The sequence below is a fragment of the Cajanus cajan genome, chromosome 4 (genome assembly GCF_000230855.2).
Source record: "Cajanus cajan strain Asha chromosome 4, NIPB_CcT2T_4, whole genome shotgun sequence".
NCBI classification, from domain to species: domain Eukaryota; kingdom Viridiplantae; phylum Streptophyta; class Magnoliopsida; order Fabales; family Fabaceae; genus Cajanus; species Cajanus cajan.
Window position 1 is genome coordinate 64,818,944 of NC_138520.1, and position 26,058 is coordinate 64,845,001.

At 27.2% G+C, this 26,058-nt stretch overlaps 1 protein-coding gene across 7 annotated transcripts; it reads right to left on the reverse strand.

Moving 5' to 3' along the window:
- Positions 1 to 14,962: 14,962 nt before the first annotated feature.
- On the reverse strand, positions 14,963 to 17,939 carry LOC109802562 (protein yippee-like). Of its 7 annotated transcripts, none has more exons than XM_083072809.1 (6): positions 17,852 to 17,939; positions 17,406 to 17,526; positions 16,001 to 16,044; positions 15,525 to 15,633; positions 15,356 to 15,411; positions 14,963 to 15,225 (listed from the first exon to the last, which is right to left on the reverse strand). In XM_083072809.1, the coding sequence occupies exons 2-6, from the start codon at positions 17,499 to 17,501 to the stop codon at positions 15,141 to 15,143; spliced, it is 390 nt and encodes a 129-aa protein (XP_082928935.1). In that variant the 5' UTR covers positions 17,502 to 17,526; positions 17,852 to 17,939; the 3' UTR covers positions 14,963 to 15,140. The 7 variants fall into 7 exon arrangements, with proteins under 7 accessions (XP_082928935.1, XP_020219561.1, XP_082928937.1 ...); XM_020363972.3 differs by having other exon boundaries at positions 17,766 to 17,890; XM_083072811.1 differs by having other exon boundaries at positions 17,406 to 17,519; positions 17,766 to 17,854.
- Positions 17,940 to 26,058: the final 8,119 nt, after the last annotated feature.

Consider the following 26,058-nt stretch of genomic DNA (forward strand, 5'->3'; position numbering starts at 1 on the left):
TCAATTGTCAATGCTTGAACTATTTACCGTTTATGGGTCATGTCAAAGGCAAACCTTTTCTAATAGATTCGATGAACACGGGGCTCTTGAATTCAGTGACGGATCTTTTAAAATAAAAATTATTTTTTTAAGGAGTCTTAAATATTAAAACACATATGTCCTAAATTATTTATGATATAATATATATATATATAGTTTTTTTTTTTATTTACAGGGTCATCGCCCCTCCCGTTTTTTATAAACTCCGCCCCTACTTAAAGTTGAATTCGCCAATTAATGTTTTTGTCAAGGAAATAGTTAATATTTCTCTCTCTCTCTCTTTTTTAAGCATTTTACATTTTAAACATTGAAATGAAAACATTTTATAATGCAAGAGAGACCAAACCTACAATGTCAACCGAGAAATCAAAAAACAAAAATAAACCATTTTTTTTAATAATATTATATATTTTTATATTTGCTTCCAATTAAAAGAAATATATTTTTGAATTTTTTAAAAAATTTCTATTTAGCGACCGATTTTAATTTGGTCGCTAAAATTATTATAAATAATAATATTTTTATTTTTTTAGCGATCAATTTTAATTCGGTCGCTAAAGTTATTATAAATAATAATATTTTTATTTTTTTAGCGACCAAATTAAAATCGGTCGCTAATGTTATTATAAATAATAATAATTTTTATTTTTTTAGTGACCGATTTTAATTTGATCACTAAAATTATTATAAATAATAATTTTTTATTCTTTTAGCGACCGATTTTAATTTGGTCGCTAAAATTATTATAAATAATAATATTTTATTCTTTTAGCGACCGATTTTAATTTGGTCGCTAAAATTATTATAAATAATAATATATGTGGAATACAAAATGGATCAAGACATTCTCTAATGCACATCACCATATGTGGCACCTAAGCTATGACTCAACAAATATACAAAAATGTACCATATCAATAATTAAATTTTTTAATTCAGTGTGATATTTAGAATTATTCAAACTTGCAATAGATTAATTGTGTGGAAAATCAAAGATAGGGGTAAGAATGTAAGATGGGGAGAATGGCACATTTAAAAAATGGTGATTGGTCAAAGATGAAACGTGGGCTGTTGGATTCCTCGAGATGTAGAAAAGAATGATCGAACGGTGGTGATTGGAGAGAGAGGATGGGTCCTCGTAAATCGTGCGGTTCAAAATTTGGATTGGAGGAAAACGCTCCTCTCTGATTGCGAGGGTCCCATTGGGATGGATCTTTCATATTTGTATTAACTTTGCGAATAGCATTTATGTTTGCTTCTGAAGTCTGAACTGCTCTCACCCCACTGAATTTCAATGCCCCACACACTGCCAGGTTTCACCACCCATCATAAATATTTTTTACTTTAAAAAACTCTCATTTTCTTAAAGTTTAAAAATGTTTTTTTTTTAATTTTATTATTTAAACATATAGAAATTAAATCTAATTTGAAGCTATATTTAATCTTATTTATTTTTTTATTATATATATACATATGTACATCTCAAAAATAATTCTTTTGATCGGAAACTAAAAAAACTAGTTCCATTTTTTTTATTATTAATGATAAAAAAAAATGGTTAAGTTAATGTCATTCTTCTAAGTTAAATATTACTCCTTTAAAAAACAATATATATATATATAAATAAAGTTTAATTATTTTATTAAAATATAAGTAAATTTTAGTTGAGTCAACTATATTTGATATTTTAATTTAAAAATTTTAAAATAATAAATGATAATACTATTATAGGTATAATTAAGGATATTTTAAGAAATATTGTATATATTTTACTTAAAAATTATGAAAATTAAATATATTTAATTAACTTTAATTTGTATAATATTGATTTAATTAACTTTCACAGATATAATATTTTTATAATTATTAGTCAATTTAAATTAATGAAATAAAATATCAAATAACTTTTAAATTTTAAAAAATTTTACAAATTTAATCTATGCATTAAAAACTTTAAATTCAACTATTGGATTGTTCAAATTTGATATAGAACATGAGTTATTAAAATATTAATAACACATTTTTTAATATATTGATCATTGATCAAAATTTATTAAAAACTAGACACTTATTAAATATGAGATGAGACATATAAAAAAATAATATTTTTTAATAAATTGTAGTTAATATTAAAATATGTGATGTGAAATATATTATTAACAAAATAGAGCAAATAATGGGGGTGAAAAAAAAAATATTCGTCATGTGCTATTTATTCCCAACTCAACTTCTTGAAAAATTTAAAATAATAAACAAGATAAAAATAAATTTATCACAATCATCAAATAATGAAGTAAAATAAAATATCATAATTTAGCCTATGTTATCTTCTTCATCTTAACCACTAAAAGACACTTATGGATACATCAGTTAGATGATGTTGCTTCTTGAAATTTATTTTTATTCGGATACGTTCAATTTTTTTCCCTTGGTCATAGTTCAATTAAAGATCCTAATCAAACATGTATCTCTTGCTAGAAGCAGACAACACGAGTGATAAGCAATTTGCGTAATACCGATCAATATTTATTTATTTTGGAATTATTTGGGTGCTCATTTCTATTTTTTTTGTCTTCTTTTTCTGAGTGTTAAATTATATGATAATTATTCAAATAATACTAACAATACTCTACAAGTATACATTAAGTATACGGGTTTGATTACAATGTATTATAATTGTAAAATTTACATGACAGCCAATAAAATTTACCATTATATAAGTTTTCTAATAATTGTTGAAAAAGTCAATAAATTTATAATAAATAATAATTTATTTTTAGATCACTATATAAAATTATTTTACATTCTCGTGCATAGTACTTTTTCTCTTATTATAATTATAATAATATTTCTGTTTATATATGGTTCAACTTGTTTTAACTTTACTGATTTACTAATTAAATTAGATATATGATGCATATTTATATATTAAATTTGTAATAATTTGTTATGATCATCACACTTATGAATCACAATTACTAATAGTTAAACTAACTCATACTAAAGGATTAATACTTGATATAAAATGAGAATATACACATTATAACATGTATATAAATATAAGCAACTAAAACAACTCTACAAATACATACAAGACATGTACAATCATTCGATGTAAAAATAGTATAAAATCTTAAGTATCAGTCAAACACACACCCAGTTTCGAAGCTACACATTCAGCAGTCATACTCATAAGATATTTAACCGATGCATATGAACAAATCAATCAACAACGCATCATATGCATACGTTTCAATTAATGTATTTTCACACATTCACTTACAAAGTTCTCCCAATACATTAGAGTAGTCTAAGTGGCTTGACCCTACCAAGCCTACTCGACCACTTTAACACCCAATGTGCCCACTAGATCAACATCTAAAATGGGATACCAATCACTCCTCTAATTTCTCGAGTGTCACCACTTACATTAAGAAAGTCTGGTTTCACCGTCAAGACTAGTATAATAAGATATAGGCATACCACGACCTTGACATGCATTACCAAGTCACATATGGAGTTAGTTCACTAACTATTAGCAAGAAACCACAAAAAAATTTCAATAATTAGTTAAGGGTTATAGTTATCGACTTCATGCTTTACTCCACATTGACTAAAGACCAAGAAAAGACTCAACAAAATTCACTTCAAGAGTTCCACACCTACTTAAGGAGGGTTTTCAACAATTGGCCTCCTAGAACACCAAAACAAGATTCCCTATATGGGATCTTCAACTTTCACACAACACCATCTCCTCTAGTCCTAAGTCAATCAACATGTTTTAATGCCTACGACATTCTTAGCATCAACGTCTCAACATACATCACATATATACATCCCAAGTCAATGCATATAGAGATCAAGTCACACTAATCATAATTAGCATATCAATGCTATACACCTCATCCAAGACTAGCATGCCAATGCTAATGACTTATTTAATAAATGATAGCATACCAATGCCTATTAAACATCAATCATACCTAACATATCAATGCTCATCACCCTCATACAATTATACAACATGTATTAACAACATAACCCATGCCTTGGCGTAGCTTACCTTGCACTCGATGCTACTAAGACAAGAGTTCTCTATCTTGTCCATGTCTAGCAACACTCAACATGTGCTCGACGTGATTAAGGTAAGGAACCCCTAGGACCTCATGTCTAGTGTGGCAAAAAATCCATGCCTACCTTTATCATAGGCAAAGAGTTTATGTCTGGCTCATGCTTGACATCACCTCACTAGCACCTAGTGTTGTCTAGGCAGAGAGCCACTGCCTTAATCACACTTAATGCCACCCAATTTGGGGCCCAATGTCACCAACTTAAAGGCTTTCTAAGCCTTTCATGCTTGGTGTCATTCAAACCATTCTCGACATCATCCCAACTCGAGACGAGTCTTTCTTCTCACACCCAACACACCGATCTTACGTCAAGTATGGATGAGATAAAGACCTCTAGTTGGGACTACACTTGGCACCATGAAGGCATGTTTGACACGATATCAGAAATCTACAAATGCAGACTATGAAAACTTGCCTTGATCCATCTGAAACACATAAATTCCAACATGCGCTGTATCGATTTATACATACACATTCTCAACAACTCATTTCACACCAAAAATAACAACATGCAACTACAAAAAAGACCAAATCAATCAAAATTCATAACAATGAACCAAAACCTCGAAAAACGCTCCCCCATACTATTTGAATCATAATTAGACCATACACATTCTAATTCCAATCAAACAACATCCAGTTTCAACAATCACAACAATTCCAACATGAATTTGCCCTAATTTCCCTTACCTCAACTCCAATAGCCACTGAGAATGAAGAAGGAAGGAGAAGATGAGTTTCCAAGCTTAGAGTACACAAGTTCTACACCAACCCAACACTCTGATTCTTAGCTCAAGCTTCAAATCCACAACCCCCAGCTATGAATTTCACACACCAAAAAGATCTAGAAAAAAGGAAGGAAGAAGAAAGATTCATGTCAGAGTTCCTATCCCTAGAATTCTCTCTCTAAGGTTATGAAGGACATGAACTTATGAGACTCAATCCTAAACAAAAATCTTATATACATTCCTCTCTCATGGTCAACTAGACCTTTAGTTATAAACCCTTAGGACTAACCAAACTCCTAAGAGTTCTTCAACCCTTATTAGAGCCCCACAACACACCCTAAGTACCAGATACACAATTATTGCTATAAATTAAGCCAATAATTAAAAACTTATAGTGTTATGATTCTCTCCAACAAATAAGAATTTTTGTCCCAAAAATAGAACTACTTGGTAATAGGAATGAATATAGAGCCTTGAACTGGTCCTTTACCACCTAAGTCACCTCCACAATAGTTGCATCCCACAAAATCTTCACCAAGTTGATGGACTTACCCCAAAGCTCATTCAACCTGTGATTAATCACATTACTGACATTTTCTCATAAGTCAGGTTCTCTTTAATCTACACCTAATCCATCTCCACCACATGACTCATGTCATGGACATACTTTTTCAATTAAGAAACGTGAAACACATTATTTAGATTGGATAGAAATGAAGGCAACACAAATTGATAAGCCACTAAGCCTACATGACAAAGGATTTGTTAAGGACGAACAAATCTCAATGTCAATTTCTTAACCCTTATAGCCCTTCCCACTCAAATAATGGGTGTCACCTTCATGAACACATGTTCCCCCTCCTCAAACTCCATAGGTTTTCTTCTTTAGTCAGCACAAGACTTCTTCCTATTCTAAGTAGTCTTCATCCTCTCCTGAATCTGTTTCACCTTTTTAGTAGTTTGTAGAACTAACTTTGGTCCTACCACCACCAACTCACCCTCCTAATACCAACATAATGGAGTCCTACACCTCTTGTCGTATAATGCCTCAAAAGGTGTCATCCTAATACTTGCGTGAAAACTATTGTTGTAGGTAAACTCCACTAAAGGCAACACTTTCTCCCAATTCCCTAGATGATATAAAATGCAAGCTCTCAATATAGTATCCAACAACTGAATTGTCCTCTTTGACTGTCCATCCATTTGTGGGTGATTGGTGGAACTCAATCTCAACCATGTTCATAATGCTTGATGTAAACTCTGCTAAAACTTATAAGCAAATCTTGGATCTCTATTAAAGATAATATTGGAAGACACTTCATACAATCATACTACCTCTCTGATGTACAACTGTGTAAGTCTATCTAAGAACTACTTCTTGTTGATGGGACGGAAATGAGCACATTTAGTCAACCTATCAACAATCACCCACATAACATCATTGTTCCTAACTAACCAAGGCAACCCAACAATGAAGTTCATCATGATGTTATCTCATTTTCACTTGGAAATCTCCATGCATCATCTACCTTTATATCCTTATAATTTTAAATTTAAAAACATAAGTAAGAATATTTTGAACATTATACTAAAAATATTTATAATTTCCTTCCTTCTCCCATAAATTTCTCTAATGTTATAGGGAAGTTAAAATTAGATAAAAAGGAATTTTACTCCCTTTCCTAAAAAAAAATTAAATAAAAAATAAGCCAAAGAATAAAAGTAAGTTATTGTGTAAATGATAAAAATATGATTCAATATCTCAATAAAAAGTTATTTGATAGTATATAAACTCATTAATTTTTTTTAATTGGAATTTGGTACAGTTAACAAAAATCAAAAACAAGGATGCAAGTCACATAACAACATAAAACTTTAATAAAAGGAACAAAGTGACATAAAACAAATCCTAAAGTTGACAAATCATGAGGTCTTCTATATTTCTTTCACTTTCATGACATGCGCATAGAATCACCTCCATTGTTTTTTCCGTTGTCCTTATTTTCTTTGATCAATCAAGAATATTTTTCTCCGTCTGTATTTTCTATATCACCCATTTCATGTTTTAAAGCAAACATATATAGGATATATAATAAGGATGTGCATGTAGGGATGACCAAGACAGATCCAGAACCTTAACTATGACAGGCCGGGAACTCGAATTTTTTTTTAATAATAAGTTTAAATATATACTAAATCATAATCATTAAATATATCATGTTATTTATCTAATTTACGAATATTATTATTTTAAAATATGTACATTTTTTATAATCCTTCAATATAATATATTTAGAATAATAATTAAATTTTATTATTAAAAATTTTCAAAGAAATGTGTTTGGGATGGTGGGGTGGGGCAGGGGTGAGGCCCAAGGACGGAGCCAAGGGGGGACCTACGGGTGCCACGGCCCCCCCAACAATTTTAATTTTTTTTTATATACATATATATTACTATATGGCACCCCCTATTTTTAATATAAACTCATATGTATAATTAAATGAATAACCCAAATTTATTTTTTTATTCAACTTTTGGACTTCTGGTACGGCCTGCTATGTGGTATCACTTTGGAATTTTTTTTTTTTAAAAAAATGTAGCGCCTCATTTGATCATTCCAATTCTCGGCCCCCCAGTATTGAAATCCTGGCTCCGTCCCTGGTGAGGCCTGTCCCTTGCAGCTGTCTTTGAGAATGATAATATATTCTATCCATATTCAAAACTCAAGAGCAGCATATATCAACTGAACTTATGCTTAACCTAACTTGTAGATAATTTTTTTTATCTATTAAATTATAAAGATGATACTAAAATTTGTTATGTTTAGATTTAAATTTGTAAATGTAAATTTAAAATCAACCTCATTAATTGAAAATTGATGTTTTAAAAGCAGTCATGTTGCTTTCATTTAAAAGTTGATTTGCATCTAAGCATATGTGTACATAATTATTAAACAACCATGGTCGACCTAGTATGGTGGGAGTTGAAATAATCTACTTGAAGTCCTAAATTCAAACCTTATTATTATTATTGTAATTTTTATAAATAAAAGAAATTAAATTTAACAAAACAAATGTACATTCAAGACAACTAAATGAAAAATCAAACATAGCCATTAAATTTGCATTGTCATTTAAAATGGAGAAACAGACACTTGGCAAATTAACCGTCCGTAGAGCTAAGCCGTAATTAATTGATATCAATACTAACCGCATAGTGAATGAACCTGCATTTATTAACTAATTAAAATAATATTTTTAACATTTTTTTTTTAAAATGTAATTAAAATTCTATAAATTTTATTTTCTTTTGACAGCATTTTATAAAATTTATTAAAATACTGACGTGTATATAATAGGAGCAATGATATTAACTAAGAACATTTACAATGAGAGTTGTTTATAAGCACTTCTCATCCATTTTAAATGGATCCCACACTATTATGTTACTCATAAGTAACTTACATTACATTTTTATAATTTTTATTTTAATGAAAGTTGTTTATAAGTACCTCCACTTTTTAATTACTCATACTTCATTTTTAATAAATTTTAAAAAATTTTAATTATTATAGTTGTTAACATCAGTAAAAAAAAGGAAATATTAAATTATTTTTTATTCTTAAGTAACCGTTTCTTATATAAATAAAGATACTTAAATTTTAACAATTTGTCATGTCAACATGTTCCAATACAGATTTCTTATAAATAATAAAAGTTTAAATTTAACAACCAGATAAGAACCTTAAAACCTAAATTTTGATAAGTAATTATTATGTTAAATCATGTATCAGCATACTATTTTTAAGGATTTTAACTACAACAATTATACGATATATTAAACTCATCAAATTAATGATGTGATGACATTTCATTAAATATAAAATGCTAACTAATTCGAATGATATAAAGTCTTCTGCAGATGAATTTAAAAACCTCGATCCTCTTAGATGTGCACTCATGCGTCAACATGTGTGCTCTTAAATTGCTTGAATTATTCATTTATTATAATTTTAAGAAAACTTTTTACTAATCAATCAATTTTATCTAATAAAAAACATCATTCAATATAATTTTTTTAATTATATAGAGAAGGTATGTCTGAATTAATTCTTAAAGTATGAATGAACGTGCCACGCTCAATTGTCAATGCTTGAACTATTTACCGTTTATGGGTCATGTCAAAGGCAAACCTTTTCTAATAGATTCAATGAACACGGGACTCTTGAATTCAGTGACGGATCTTTTAAAATAAAAATAATTTTTTTAAGGAGTCTTAAATATTAAAACATATATGTCCTAAATTATTTATGATATAATATATATATATATATATATATATATATATATATATATATATATATTAAGTTTTTTTTTTATTTACAGGGTCATCGCCCCTCCCGTTTTTTATAAACTCCGCCTCTAGTTAAAGTTGAATTCGCCAATTAATGTTTTTGTCAAGGAAATAGTTAATATTTCTCTCTCTCTCTTCTTTAAGCAATTTACATTTTAAACACTGAAATGAAAACATTTTATAATGCAAGAGAGACCAAACCTGCAATGTCAACCGAGAAATCAAAAAACAAAAATAAACCATTTTTTTTACATTATATATATTAAAAATCTTATGTTGACTAGTGACATATATAACTAAAATAGAATATATAAATAAAAATATTATTATATTATAAAATAATTTTGCAGTCAGATTTTGCATTCCATTTTCTTTTAATGAACTGGTTCCATCTATTTCAATTTTGACAAGTTTAACCTAAATAAATTGAACTGATCTATTTTACCATTCATAATTATGATAATATGAATATTTACATGAAGATCTTCGTTCACTTGACATGGTTATTAATAACTACCATATTAATATTATAATAATAATAATAATAATGTTGGATATAATTAAATCATAATTAATTGATAGCTTAAATAGTCTAGTCATCGATAATAATGTCAACAATTATATGCGTGTAATACCATATTTAATTGTACGATTATTGTCAAATATGTGTGCATTACCATATTTAATTGTATGATTATTGTCAAATAAAAAAAAATAACAAAAAAAGAAATAATACATGCTTCAATGTCTTTTGAAATACTCATTCCCAAGGTAACTTTTCTAAATTTACAAAAATGCAACCTAAAAAAATTCTAAACAAGATAAGATCACTTTTAGGGTGTGTTTGCAAGAGGTAAATTAAAGAAATAAGGAAAAAATGTGGGAAAACAAAGAAATATCAAAAAGGAAATGTGTTTAGACGAAAATATGGATTTATTAGTGTTGGACTCACTATGTAAAACTCTCTTGTAACATTATAAGTTTTTATTAATTATTGTCTTTTAACAAAAATTGTGTGCTAAGTTGCTTTAAAGTAAGGTGTTAAGAGATTTTAGGAGTTAAGAAACTCTTAAAGAGTCTTTAGGTATTTTAAAAAGTTTTTGGACAAAGGTCCAAACAGACCCTAAGAGAAGGAGTATATAAGATTTCTATAAAGATATGAGCCTCGTAAATTCAATTCTTCAAAATCGTAAGTTTCCTTCTTCTATAAACCTTCTTCAGAAAGGGGGATTCTTTCCCTGTTAATTTGGTTTGTTTTTGATGATTCAATTTAGTGAACTGTGAATACAAATGTTGTTTCATGTGGAGTTCTTTAGAGGAGCTCAGATTTCTTCATCCTTCTTCTCTTCTCTTCCTCTTGGAGATTTTTGGAGGTAAGAGAAGCTAGATACATGTTTACAATGAGTTGTGTAGAGTTTCTTGTGGTTTGATTATTATCAAATGTAGTCATGTGTTGGATTTTTGGATAGTTTGATGGAAATGAGGTGTCAGAGTCTTTAAGCATGTGTGGATGGGTTTTGGATGATTTGATCTTTTTTTTTTTTGTTGCATGTTAATATTTTGGTGTGAAATAGTTTGTTTATAAGTTATATGGATGATTTGCGTTGTATGCGGAAATTTTGCTAAGTTTTGGGTGGTTGGAGGCAATTTGTGAATTTATTAATTAAGTGTAGAACTCACTATTGCATTGGGCATGTCTTCATAACACACCCTCAATCAAGGGCATCTATCCTACTTATATCGAGTGTAGGATTGATGGTGCTAAGTGTGAGGAAAGAGATTTGTCTTAGGTTAGATTAGCATTAGATGGCAAAGGAGTGATGTCAAGTGTGAGAAGAGAGAATCATTTCGAGTTGATGTGAGGTCAAATGTGGGATTCTTCCATGCCAAGCGTGAGGTCTTAGGGGTTCCCTACCTCAGCCACGCCAAGCGTGGGTTGAGTGGCATTGAGCATGGAAGAAGTAGAGAGCTCCCTGCCTCAATGGTGTTGGACTCGAGATGTGTAGCTCTAGGCACAAGTTGCCTTGAAAATACTTGTTGTCTTTGTACTAAAATGGTGAACATGAATAGATTAGGTGTGTTTATTTTATGTTGTATGTTTAATGGTGATGTTGTTTTATGTATATTGATTTAGAATGATATATATATATATATATATATATATATATATATATACATGTTTGTATGGTTGACTGGTTAATATGCATATGCTAAAAATTGGTGATGTTGCTAGATCTCTATATCCATTGACCTGGGGTAATGCATATAGATGACGATTGTTGAGGTGAATGCTAAGAGTGCTTTAAGCATTTAGTCATAGTGTATTGACTTGTTGAGGTGTTGACACTAAGAATATTGCATGTGGACATTAAAACATGTTGATTGACTTAGGACTAGAGGAGAGAACATTTTTTTAAAATATGAATGTTCATATGTGATTAAATTACTTACTATTATAAGGTTGTTGATGTCATGTTGAGTGATTTGTCTTGTTGATTCATTGTGAACCATGAGGTGTTTTGTTATTGGTTTACATGTGGGTGTTGGTGATTAGTATAATTATTTTTATTTCTATACATTGTTATATGATTATTTTTTTTAAATCTAGCTTACCTTTGTATTCCCTTGGTGTTTGGACTATGATAATCATGTTTATATGAAAACAGGGCAGGGCTAGACGGAGACTGGTGATGTTTTGTGGAGCCATGTTGTTGGTGAGTAGCTTGTGAGGTATTTTTTAGACTAGATTTGTTTAGAAGTTTCTTGATTGATAACTTAAGATTACTCTTTTATGATTTTTGGATTACTGTATAGTCTTTTATATATATATATATATATATATATATATATATATATATATATATATATTGTGACGATAGTTGTGTACATTTATGTGTATATTATATTGTGATTGACAAGATATATTTAAGCATCAATCATAGGTATTTGTTAGTTATTTTCTGCTACTAGTTGTTGGTTCTATTAAGTGTAGTGATTATGGCAAGTCATTATACTTTAATGATATCAGAGCTAGCCAAATCTTTTAGACACTATCTTTCTATTTATATGTTTTTTGTTTATAAGACTTGAATATGAGATTTTACTTTTTAAAAAAAATGAATCCAACTTTACTTAAACGAATGGTACATAAAAGTTAGTTGTTGAATTTATACATGAATATATATATTTGTATGTTTAGAATATTTAACACTTTTGTTAAAAATGTCTACTTTAATTAATAAAATACCCCCTTAACTTTTTTAAAGATAAAAACATATTTTCAGAAAATTACTTTCTAAAAGATAAAAAATATACTTTTAGGAAAAACTTTTTGGAAGAGAAATATTTTCCTCTTTTGAAAGTATATTTTAAAAACTAATAAACACAATTTTATAACAAAAATAAAATAGATATTATTTCTAATTAATAGTTTATCATAAAATCAATATATCATATTTTTAAAATGACATCTTCATAAAATTCATAACCTTGTATCAAATGTTTACAGTATTGAATATAAAGTGAAAATTGAAGCTTAAAAATGTTAAAATTATGAGTAAAAAAAAATAGGATTTAAAAAACAATAAAGACGAGTCAGGAAATTGATTGTTGGAGAAAAATTAAAAAAAAAATGTAAAATAAAAGGAGACATGTGAAAAGTTGTTAAAGAGAGATAAAGTAGTCAAATAGGAAGGGAGAAAGACATGCTAAATGAAGAAGATAATTTTTAAAAATAAAATTTATTTTAAAAAAGAGAAGTATCTATTTTTTCAAAAAAAAAATAATGTATTTAACATTTTCCTCTATTTATCCAACTCCAATATAGTAAATACAAGTTTTTATATTATATAAGAATATTTTTAGGAGAGTTTTAAGAATTTTTTTCCTTTTTATCTAATTCAGTTTATATTTATCATAATTATTTATAAATTAAATTTTAATATTTTTAAAATAAATTATTAACAGATAAAAATAATATTCTGCTATAATATAAATTATTTATCATAAATTTATATTATAATTTAAAATTTATTATAAATTTAAATTATATATAATAAATATTTCAGCTGGTAAAATACTAAGATAATCCATATGCGAAACAGAGAAACCGAATTGTCTTTTGTAGGTTCAGAGGAAACATGGTCACTTTTTTGCTCCAACGGATTCAATGTCCGCAAAGCTGACAGCATCACATTCACCTCATATCACTAGAGTGCCATCACTTGAACACCAATTTTGTTTCAACATGGAACACAATCCCCACTAGTACTACTCATCACAGCTTTTATTCTATAACCATCATTTCATTTTATTTTCTTTTTTGAATTATTTTATTTCATATACAAACATTTTTTCAAAATTTATTAAGTGGGTATTTAGGTCAATAACATAAATAGTCTATTTATTTTTTTACAACATTCAGACAGTTTTCTTCTAAATAAATTTTTTTTTTCTAGAAACAGCCAAATCAAAAGTAGCATAAAGTTTATTAAATAAGCACTAAATTAATTAATTAAACTTGTGTTTTTTATTTAAATAGTAATTTTTTTAAATATTAATTGATTTATTTTTGGTAATCAAATATATCTAATTTACTGCAATATAGTAAATTAAAACATGAATGATATTCCTTTTATATATGACTGGAAAATCAACCTGTTAGATTTCTCTAACTACTATTTATTATGATAATGTTGTCTCATTAAATTTAATCTATCTACCAGTTGGTAGATTTAAAATAAAATTTCATAATTTAATCTATCATTTCGTACTCAAAAAAATAGTGAAGTACCCTGCTCAAAGGCTAGTGATGTGTGAGACAAACATATGAATAACACAACACTTACAAATTAGATACTCTCCAAACATTCCCACTAAAAAAACCAAAAGCAGAAGCACTCAAAAATAAATAAAAAGGAAAAATGACAGTGAAAAAATTAAGAGAAGGTAAAGAAAGATATAGGAGCTTTGAAAAGCTGGAGAAAGTTTGTAACATGACCTTTTTTCATTTATTAAAGTACTAGCAAAATTCAAAATGAATGAAGAATATTCAAAATTCAATTTTCATAATAAATGCTTCTAGAGAGCTGAGTTACACAAATGATTCCGTGGCTGTATTAAAATGTCCTATACTGAATACTAATAATCGAGTGAAACTACCAAAGGAAGAAGGAATAGGACAAACATTTGGTGAAGATGTCATAAACATTGACTATAGTTACAATGTTATGAATCTCACTGTAGATCACCGTAATACTTAAGTGGACTTTCTCATAAAAAAAAATTAGCCTTTCATTAAAATTGAGCTGAAAGAAAAAAAAATTAAGTGGCAAACTCGAGTTTTAGAGAATATCGATGAAAACATAGAAGGTAACGTATGATCAGTTTGATGTTCATTTGGCATTAAATTGGCTCCTTTTCCGTGTTTGTTTGATTTTGTAGCTTGTTTATTCATAATTGCTTAACCTGGTGCACATAACTAAGGAGAAAAACATTATCTCTTAAGTTATCTACTTAAGTACATTGTCAAGACTTCTATTACTAGTTTGTGATAATAAAAAAAAAAAAGCAAAAAATTAGTCTCATATAAATCTCAGTATTTTGAAAGATTAAAGATTAGAAGATATCCTAATTCACTCAAAATAACTTGAGAAAAATATGACATCAGCTAACAAACCTAGGATGACTCCTTAGTTGAAGAGGCACAAGGATAAGGCAAGATAGGTGCAAAAAATATATTGATTCTGAATTGAAATAAAACTGTTGTAACTTTTTCAAAAGCTCTTTGAGGGGTCTTGCAAGTATGTATACTATTTCTAATAGTCTAGATAACAGATTTTAACAAAGTGAAGCATGGAGAATGTACAATTCAGAAATGAAATGAGCAAATCAAACATCATCAGCATCACTTCCAGCAACATGAGCATCTTGAGATGCCAAGTAGAGGCTGCCATCAGGTCCCAACACCTTAAACCTACTCAATAATAAAGCACTTGAGATCAAATTGTGAACTATTGGAAGCCAATTTTGAAAACTCAAAAGACAAAGATAAAACAAAAGCTGTAGAGTATATATGCCTAAACATAGATAAAATAACTGTTTACCTTTCAAGGATAAACTTTCCTTCTTTGTACTTCTGAGTCTTCTCATGAGCAGACTCCTGAAATGAAATAAAGAAAAATATGTTGAACAATAGTATTCCAATGCCCACAGCATTTTGTTAAGTAGACAAATAAATCACAAAGCATGAAGGTTTTACAAACTGGTCCTCACATATTTCCATCCAACAATGGACCCGCATACAACGCAGAATATGTCTACGACAGTGTGCAATCCAGTGATCATCATCCGTTCTTCTTTCTCACCAACAGTGACATTCACACTGTCGTAACATAGATCAACAAGATGTTATTTGAAGGACTCATATTCAACTACTTCTAATAGTGATCTTAAGTTTCAATTTTAATCAAGTAGCAATTGTGCTATTGGTGCATTCAAGATTTACGAAAGATAGAAGTTCAAGTTTTTCTCAAAGATATTACAAATTCCACAAGAAATTAACTTGCAATTTTAAAGTAAAAGAAATTTTATTGGCAGTAAAAGATGGGGAAATGCACCTACAACCATCATGCACAAGTATATTGGCTATATACATATTGGCACAACAATCTTTAACGAATAGAGGTTTTACATCAGCACCTAATAATGCTTATGTTAATGTGATAGAGAGAAAGTCAAATAACACTTACACTTTATCAAAAAGATATGCTTTCCCATGCCTGCAATGGAAAGCCTAAGAAAAATAGGGTCAGATTGTCTGAAGTTTCCAAAATTTACTCATATACTTAGTTTGCAAAATGCACAATTAAGGATTCAAATATATATTGGCAACAAAGAGAAGGTGGACCGGCAAATATTCTAATCTTTCCCAAAACATCTCTAATTTGACAAAATTATTTTGCAAGGGTATCACAGAAGGCTTCAATCAGGTGCCATAATCAGGGGAGGGAATAATTTTAATGCTCTAGAAGTTTCATATGAAGACATCCTATACCAATTCTTATGCAGATAATAAATCAAAAAGATAGTATGTCAATAAATTCATGAATGAAATTTGAATACACTGATAGAGAAAGAATTCATAGTTTTAACAAGTTCAGATAGGGATGTTGAATGACAAAAAGATTTTACCAAGTCACCTGGGACTGGGAACATGGCCATTTAAATATAACTGAAAAGTCAAATTAGGAAATTGTCAACAATTTAGAAGTCTTATAAGATATACAATCTATGTAAAAAAGGTATTTCAAACACTTCATCCTCCAGTTTGTACATTGTGGTTTCTGATTCATTTTTGCTTATTGACATGCCCTGTATGAGCCTATCTTGCTTCACTTTTTACATGGTTGTACCAATTACAATCTTCCTCAAAAGGAACAAAACTAAATCATCATTGAATTAAGAAAATCTTCTACGCAAGCAAACTTCTAGCTTCGAAACATTAGCATTTGGTCTGAACTAGAGTAGCACAATCATAATGGCATTACAAGTATTTTGCACTATTACAATCCCACACAAAAAGAACTCAAAAACCATACTTCATCGCTCTTGAAACACATTTATAACTAGTCCAAATAGCAGATCCTTCCACAGCCAAAGAATCACGCAACAGCATGGTATAACGTCTCAACCCAACACATACAAAATTCCAAAAAAGCACAGATACATGAAATGCAGTCACTAAGATACCAACATAGAAAAATTAAAAAATATAAGAACATGACAAGACATGGGCACATGTATAAGAAACACCGATGACTAAGCACTACTGATGGTTATCAGTAGAACATCAACAAGTATATCGAAACTGGAACCATATATAAATGTTCGTCATGTACTTGAAAATTATACCCCACTTTAGTTGATCATATCCTATCTTCTATTGTCACCCTCTCTTCGAGGTGAATCACTACATCCCTCTCATGATGATTAACCAGCAAAGACGATCACATAAAATAAAAGCCTTACACTTAAATATAATAACAACTAGTTATCGAGCAAAACACCAGAATTATCGTTACAAAATATTTTATAATCAAGTACTGAGAAATCAAATTAATGGCCAAGGGAAGGGAATAAAAGGGAGAGAAAAACCTTGGAAATGATATCATCATCAAGAGCAAAATGTGTTTGGCAGTGTTTGCAGCTATAAAAGTTTCCTTCAAGATTGATCAAGAAAAGCCTTCCCATGTCTCCCTTTACACCAATCTATCAACTTGAAACCACCCAAAAAAACTCTTTAGAAAACCACCCAACAAGAGAAAAAAAAAATTAAAATAAAAACCACCAACCCAGAAAGGAAAACACGAAAACAAAGAGAACCCTGATAGTGTCAAACACAAAAAATCAACCCCATGATGTAAAAAGACGAAATTGAAAATGTAGGCATGTAATGCAACCTGACCCAAGAAACCCAAAAAAACGTAAATGTTAATGAGAAATTGGGATGGTTACGGAGAAAGAGAAAAGGTGTTGAATGCAATGAATCGGTCTCCCGAAATTTGGAATTTGTTAATTACAATGTGAAATTAAAGGTTTACACTTTGGTTTTGGAATGATGACTCTCGTTACAAATTTTGTGTGTCTTCTTCCTATGTGTACATGTCTATGCTGCTATTATAATTTGTTTTTATTTTTATTTTTCTTTTAGAATTTGTTTTTATTTTCATTTTTCTTTCTTTATATGTTTGTTGGGATGAAAATAGTTACATAAAATTATATAAATTAAAATTTAAGATTAATTTATTATTTATCATAAATTTTTTATAGATTTGACTTTATTTTTAAAAAAAATCTGATCTAATCTATTAACATATTTAAAAATTCATTTTACTTTAACAAAGTTAAATAGATTAATAAATTTAATTTTAAATAAGTCAAAAAAACTTAATTTTTAAATTTTAAATTTGACTTGAATATTCAAAAGTCTATTTTACATTAATAAAATTAAGTTAGTTAATAAGTTTAATTTAAAATAAGTCAAAAGAATTTATTTTTATGTATTTTAACAATGCATGAGTTTTTTTATTTTTTTATTTGCATGATGAAAACTTTACTCTATTATTATTAAGAGCTTAAAATAAAAATGAAAATAAAAATTAATGTAATAGAGACAACTCATATGTATCCATTATCTCTACACTCATATATAAGACAAAAGAAAATAACTTTTTCAAAAAAAATATTTTTAAATATTCTCTATATTTCATTTAGATTATTTTGAATAATCAATCATAAAGATAAAGGAAAAGAGTAGATGAAGATACAATAATTAAAGTTTTTATTTTATATTTATTGAATTCCTACGAATAAAAAATTATAAAGTATTTAAGTATAATGAAAATATAAAAATATTATTAATTTTATTTTGTTTTAAAAATTTATTTATTTAATTATATTGTTAAAAATATACTATGTATATTATTTTTTATTATATCATCTATACTTATATTTAAAAGTGATTCCATATTTTTGTGTGCACACATATTGAATTTTACCATCATAAGTTATAGTCACTTCTAGTCCACTTGCTTACATTTTCTTTTTTGAATCTTTCTTTTCCAAACTTCCTAAATAATTACATATTTATTATTTATATTTTTACAAGTCTAAATTTAGACTTTTTAAATAAATAAGTTTTTTTAAAACTTAAATATAATTTTTTTTATTAAATAGATTAGATCACGAATCTTTATTTAAACTTTGATATAATTTTATTCTTACTTATTATCCGATTGTATGAGTTAGTATTGTATGATTGAAAATTATTTATTTTTAATTATTTAAAAATTTAGAAAGGTGTATTAGATTGAAATTTCATAATACAAAAAAAGTATTATGAATTTTAAAATACTTTGTAAAAATATAATGACTTTTAAGATATTTTTTAATTGTATTTTATAATTAAGATATTGTAATATGGATATTTTAATAAATTTATATATTGAGAATTTATGAGATTTTAAAGAATTTTATAAGATTTCAAATAATAAAGTGAATTTTAAAAAAAATAATACAATTAATAAAAAAAATAACATAAATGATAAGGTTTGAATAAAGAAAAATAAAATTAATAAAATTTTTCAATCTTTTAATAAATAATTGATTTTAGCTTCATGTTTTTTTGAGTAATATTTATTTACATATACATGCATTGATATTTTCTCATTCTTTTCTTTTAGAATGATCTTTTCTCATTCATGCTATTGAATTTGAAAATATTCACTAAAAGACTGTCATTCATTTGACATTATTGAATTTGAACAATATATTCAAATTTATTATATTCATTAACCAGGAGAATTGTTATTAATTTGAATAATATATTCAAATTTGACTCACTATGTCAAGTTAGGTTGGACCTTTTAGTTTTAGGCTCAAAAAAGATTGGACCCAACTTGATGGGCTAATAAGATCAAACTAAGTCACTAAAAAATATTTTCTTTGAAGTTATGTCTAGATTAGAAAATTTAAAAGTTGAGATGCTTTTAATTGTTTTCATTGAATAATTTAATTCAAAATTTTAAATTTTAAATACTTAATTTTTACCATTTACAAAAATTATTTTTTAAAATATGTTTAAAAAATTGTAAGCTTCTCTAAAGTGAGAAATTTGTACTTTAGAGAATAAATTGCAATAATAGTTATTGATTAAGAAAATCAATAGTTGGTATTACAATGAATTTTAAATTTTTATTTTATCAAAAATACTTATTATTGATTTTATAATCAATAATTGTGACTGTGAGTGCATTTTTTTTCTTTAAAGTACAACCTCTCACTTTAGAAGAGTCAAATTCATCATTTCAATATTAAATTTTATTAAAAATAAACATGCAGTTAAATTTTAATAATTTATATTTTTAACAGTAGATAATATTTAGTAATTTAAAAATAATTTTAATATTTAACAATTCAAAAAATAAATATTGATAAACTATACATCAATATTAATAAAAAAATATGGGAAAATAGAAAGAGAAAAAAAGAGAGACATAAATGAGAGACATAAACGAACGAAGAAAAAAAAAGAAAAAAAAGGATGACACATAGAGGTCAAGAGAAGAGAGAGAGAGAGAGATGAGAAAGAAAGAGAAAAGAGAAGAGAGCGAAAAAGGGGGATAAAAGAGAGAGGGGAGAAAGGAGAAAGATAGAGAAGCAAGAATTGTGAGAAAGAAGATTTAAAAAAGAGAAATAAAAGAAAAATGAGAGATAGAAGAAGAAATAGTCATGTAAAATCCTGGTATTTAAATTACTTTAATTTTAATTTCTATCTTTCTTAAAATATTTTGTTTGGATAAGTCAATTTAAATTTTTTAAATTTTAAATTGTTAGGTTCAATATGATAATTTGATTCTACCATGGTAAAATTGATTTTAAAAATATATTTATATGTTGAGATTTTTAAATTAAATTTTATAAAATAAATATTAGCTAATTTTTAAATATTTATAATTTTAAAAATTAATATTAGATAATATTTAATAATTTTAAAAATATTTTTGAATATTCAATAATTAAAAATATGAAGAGATAAAATAAAATATATAAGTGAAATAAGAAAAAAAAATGAGAAATTTCAAATTTTTACTTTTTTGGGAGAATTTGAAAATTTACTATTTCAAAAAATTTCACAAATGCTTAGATTTCAAATTCTTTATAAATTATTTATCTAAATAAGATATTTCACCTCAAAGAATTTGAAATTCTTCAAACAGATGAATTACTCCATTTAAAATTCTCATCCAAATACACTATAAAGATTTTGATAAAATTATTGGATAAGTGAATTATATGCAAATTCTAATAAAAAAATCTAACAAAATCTATCTTACAAAATAATCTATTGAAAACTCTAACTTAATTAAATACTACTAGATTTTGATATATTCTTAAAAAAAATGATTGTTTTAATTGAAAATCACACAACTTTTTTATATTAAAAAAACTTAGTTGAATACAATAAAAAAATTATTATAAAATAAAAAATTTTAAAATTCTAATTCAATACTCCCTTTTTATATTTAAGATAATTTTTAATTTATAAATAATATACAACTTTTTACTTTGATAATATATCTAAATCAATAATGGGGGAGAGACAATATATAATCATCATAGCAATTGGTTGGTGTAAAAGTATCTTTCTTTTATGATTGTCTCTTTTTTTTTAATACTAAATGTGCTCAAATTAAGCTTGTCAAATATATTTATGATAAATTTTACCCAGCCTCGAACTTGATGATTAATGTTCAAATATCATTTTTTTGCCTCAAAATATGTTCCCTATAGGAAAATCTCAAAATTTATCTCTATTATTAATTAATTTTGGCCATACTACCAATTTCGGTAAATATTTGGGTTTTCTTTTTTTGTTGGGAAGAGTTGAGAAAAGTGAATTTTCTTTCATTATGGAAAAAATTAATGCTAGATTATAAGAGTGAAAAAGTAAAAAGAAATTTTAGTTTCATAATCCGTTATGTTGTGAATATATTTATAAGAGCATTAATTCAGTTTTATTTTTGGTAGCTCTCATCCTCATTAGGTGGGATGAGATACAACCATTAAACCTAGGACCAAAGGGAGATTAGGAATTAGACAAGCAAAAAATTTTAATATTGCCTTACTTGGGAAGTATTCTTGGTCTTTTATGTTTAATCCTCGCAAATTATCTGTTCAAATACTTAGAGATAAGTATTTTTCAACTATGAATTTGATGTATGCAACTTTGGAGATACTTGGATTTAATTTTTAAACTCTGGGATAATTTAAAATCAGCAGCCTTCTCCTATTTCCTCTTTCCTTTATTATCTCTATTATTTTGTTTAATCCTTCGCTTGAAGTGATAAATACCGTTCCAATTTGGAATTTTTTATGGCCTCATTACTGTAAAAAAAATGCTTATGATGACAACATACATACATTAGACAATACTAATAAGATAGAAGTGTTGTTATTATAGTTTGGTCACATTTAACAACACTTTAATAGAATAAAATAAAAAAGTAGTTCTATATATTGACTCTCTTATAACACTTTTAATAAAGAGCATTGTCCATTTTCTTAAAATAACAATAAACAACATTTTCTCATTAAAATGTTGTAAATGAGATTTTAATAGTATTTTTTTAAATAAAGATATTAACCCACTTAATTTCACATAAAAGTTAAAATATCATACTCCTGCATAAATATAGCATCATTACTCTTGCCTTTCGTTCAACCCAACTATTATTCACATTTCACTCACCACACAACTATTGTTGAACTCATCATGTTTCCTAGCATTAATATTCACTCTCACTTAGTGAGATTTTCACCACAATCATCAATTCCTAATTAAGTGCATGTTGTGATTATGTTTCATTTTGTTTTTAATTACAAAAGAAGGTTTATTTTTGTTCTTCTTGTTTTTTCGCACATTTCTATTACTCATCAATTTCATTAAAATATATGAATGTTAAGATCTTGATATCATCACCATGGTGAATTAGGATTGATCCATCATTCATGTATTGATCGTTATTGAGTGATAATGACAATTGATTTGTTCAATTAATATTATGAAAGGGATTGGAGATAATTAAGATGAAGGTCAAGTTTATGTGGTTCCTTGATATAATTATATTAAATAATAGAAGATTTTTTTCCATCAAAAAATTGAGTACCCTATTGAGAAATTAGTGAAAACTTGCCATTAACAAGACCAATATGCCTAACCTTGATTCATTAAATATGGAAGTTTGTCATATGTACACCCAAATACAATATTTGGATGAGAAATTTGGTTGTTACTGCCTACATATAGTTAAGTTTTAGAGAGTTGGAAGGTATTATGCAAGAGATCAAGTGGGTAATTGGTGGGTCATAGAATGTAGATAAAAGGGAATCAAAGAGAATTAGATGAGTACGGTGCTTGCTAAAGGTGTCTTTAGAGGGAAAAAATAATGAATTGTTCCTAGGTAACTTATGGTAGAGTAAAAGGGTTGTACCATGGTTACTAGTTTCAGGATTGTAAAAAAAAAAAAAATATATATATATATATATATATATATATATATATATATATATATATATATATATAGGAAGTCATTTTCTAGAGTTTTTGAGGACTCACTTGAGACAACTCAGGTCAATGGTTACTAAGACCTTAAAATAACACTTGTTTAAAACAATTGTTGTCTAAAAGGACCCTATGACATCACATGTTTAGAACAAGTGTTGTTTAAAGGGACCCTATGGCATCACTTGCTTAGAATAAGTGTTGTATAAAGAGACCATACGTCAACACTTGTTTAAATCACAAGCACTATCCAATTAGGTTTTATAATAACACTTTTAATATGTTGTTAAAGGTAGATCCCTTTTAATAGCACATGCATTGACAATCCATAAAAGTTTTGTTAAAGACCTTATTTAAATGTCGTAGTGGAGGTTTGGATTGTAGTGAACTTTGACTTCTTTCATTGTGAGATCCTTATGAGCTTGAAAGGTGTAGTGTAGACTGGATTTGAGCATGGAGGTGTAAGTCATTCCTTTGATTTGGATGTGACACACTTATTATTGTGGACATCTATGAAAGTTTCACAAATTTCAAGAAAGTGTTTGATGAACTTTTCCCACAAACTTGATATAGGCAGCACAGATCATTCCTATGACGAACAAAAAAGCATGGCCTTTGAGAGCTCGTCAATGACAATGATTCTAGAGTATTTGGATTTTGAAAGGTATAGAGGTTGTAATGAGGAAGACATGATAAAGAAAGTGGTGTTGAAGATATTCTAGTATAAGAAAAAATAAGGTGTAGAGAGTCCACCATAATATTGTAAGGATAAGATTAACTTTACATAATTGTCCATCATAAATCACCTAATTCTTTTTTCCACCCTAGCCTTCATCGTAAAAATAATCATTTGAATAGATTTAGATAGATTTACAAAGAAACTTCTTAATCATATTCGACATTAACTCGATAAATATCATACGTTTATATTGTGAGAATGATTTATTTAGCAAACAACACATATTTGATATCCTCTGTGTAAAAAATGGTTGTGACGATGACAATTACAATATTGTGCACAAAATTAATCTCTAGTCTAATGGTCTAGGGATACCTATGACAAAAAAAACCTCCATGTTTAAAAGTTATTCTTATCAAATCAATTGTAATCAATACTACATTAAATGACTACCTAATTGTCGAATAAAACATATGGAGATAGAATTCCATTAGCCTTATTTTTTCTTATGCTTTGCTGAGTTGAGTTTTTTTTCTTCTTCTTCTTTTTTTTTTTTAACAATCTTGATTTTAATGTTATGTGTTTGTTTTTTCATATATCACTTTCTCATTTCATTTTTATCTTCTTTTTCTTTAAAATTTTAATGAACATGTAATATCAATATAATTTTTTTTTACATTGTACTTCAATTAAAATTATTTAGGATATTTTTAAAAATTATTTTTGTAAATAAAAACTAATGTATCATACATACTTGTGATTATATGATAGTATATATAAAAAAAAAAAAATTACATTGTCGATATATACATTATTTTCTCTTTTTTTTATATATTTTTTTTATTGAATTTCATAAATATGTACAATGCACTATAAATTTAATTGTTTTAATGTATCAACTAACTAAAAATTAAGTTTGAATTGATATATATAAAGTTTTAGTTATATAACATTAATAAAAGAAATATAATTTTTTTAGTGAACATGTTTATTTACGATTTTTTATCATTAATTCTTTTAAGATAAATGTATAATATCTCTTTATTTTAAAGTGTAAGGTGTAATTTTGATGGTTTAATATCTAATCTTCTTTTGTAATTCCACACTTTCAACCTATGTTGCATGAACATAACATTGGACTAGCATGTCCCCAAGTCTGACACTTTTTTAAAACGAACATGCGACGGATGCCCCTTGGACACTTCAACAAATCGTATCCACACAAATTGAATATGTCTCCATCGCGAACACCTACAAAATTGATGTGTCTCCATTGCAGACACCTACAAATGAACATGTCTCTATCTCGATGGACTATCTTCTATGCAAATTCAAGATTTTTTTATAAAAAAAGAATACATCTTAATAAAAATAGAAATAAAGAAGGAAGAATTGGAGATTATTTAAATTAAAAAAAAAAAAAAAGAATAAACCTCAATAAAAAAAGAAAAGAAAGGAGAATTTGAGGATTTTTTTGAAACAAAGAAAAATATCAATAAAAATATAAATAAAGAAGGAAGTATCTAAGTTTTTTTTTTTTATAAAAAAAAATCTTGATAAAAACGAAAATAAGGAAGAAAATCATTCTTGTCTTTTCTTAATTAACATTCATGTAATATAAAAGAAAAATCTTAATCTATACATATTATAAAAGGGATAGGTATGTAACTATTTTTGATCTCCACTTTTTAGTAGACCATTATACCCTTTAGATGTAAAAAAAAATTTATATCTTTCATAAATAATTACACACAACTTTCTAATATTTTGTTTGTATCTATATATTAGAGGCACAAAGTGTCTCTACCCCTCTAGTAAAAATAGTAACAATGGAGGGAAGATTTGAGATTTAAAAAAAAGAAGAATATATTTTTGCTAAAGAATATGATGTCTTTTAATAATTTATTTTTGAGATTTAGTAAATTATTGTCATGTTAATATATATATATATATATATATATGTGTGTGTGTGTGTGTATGTGTATATGTCGTATCCACGTATCCTA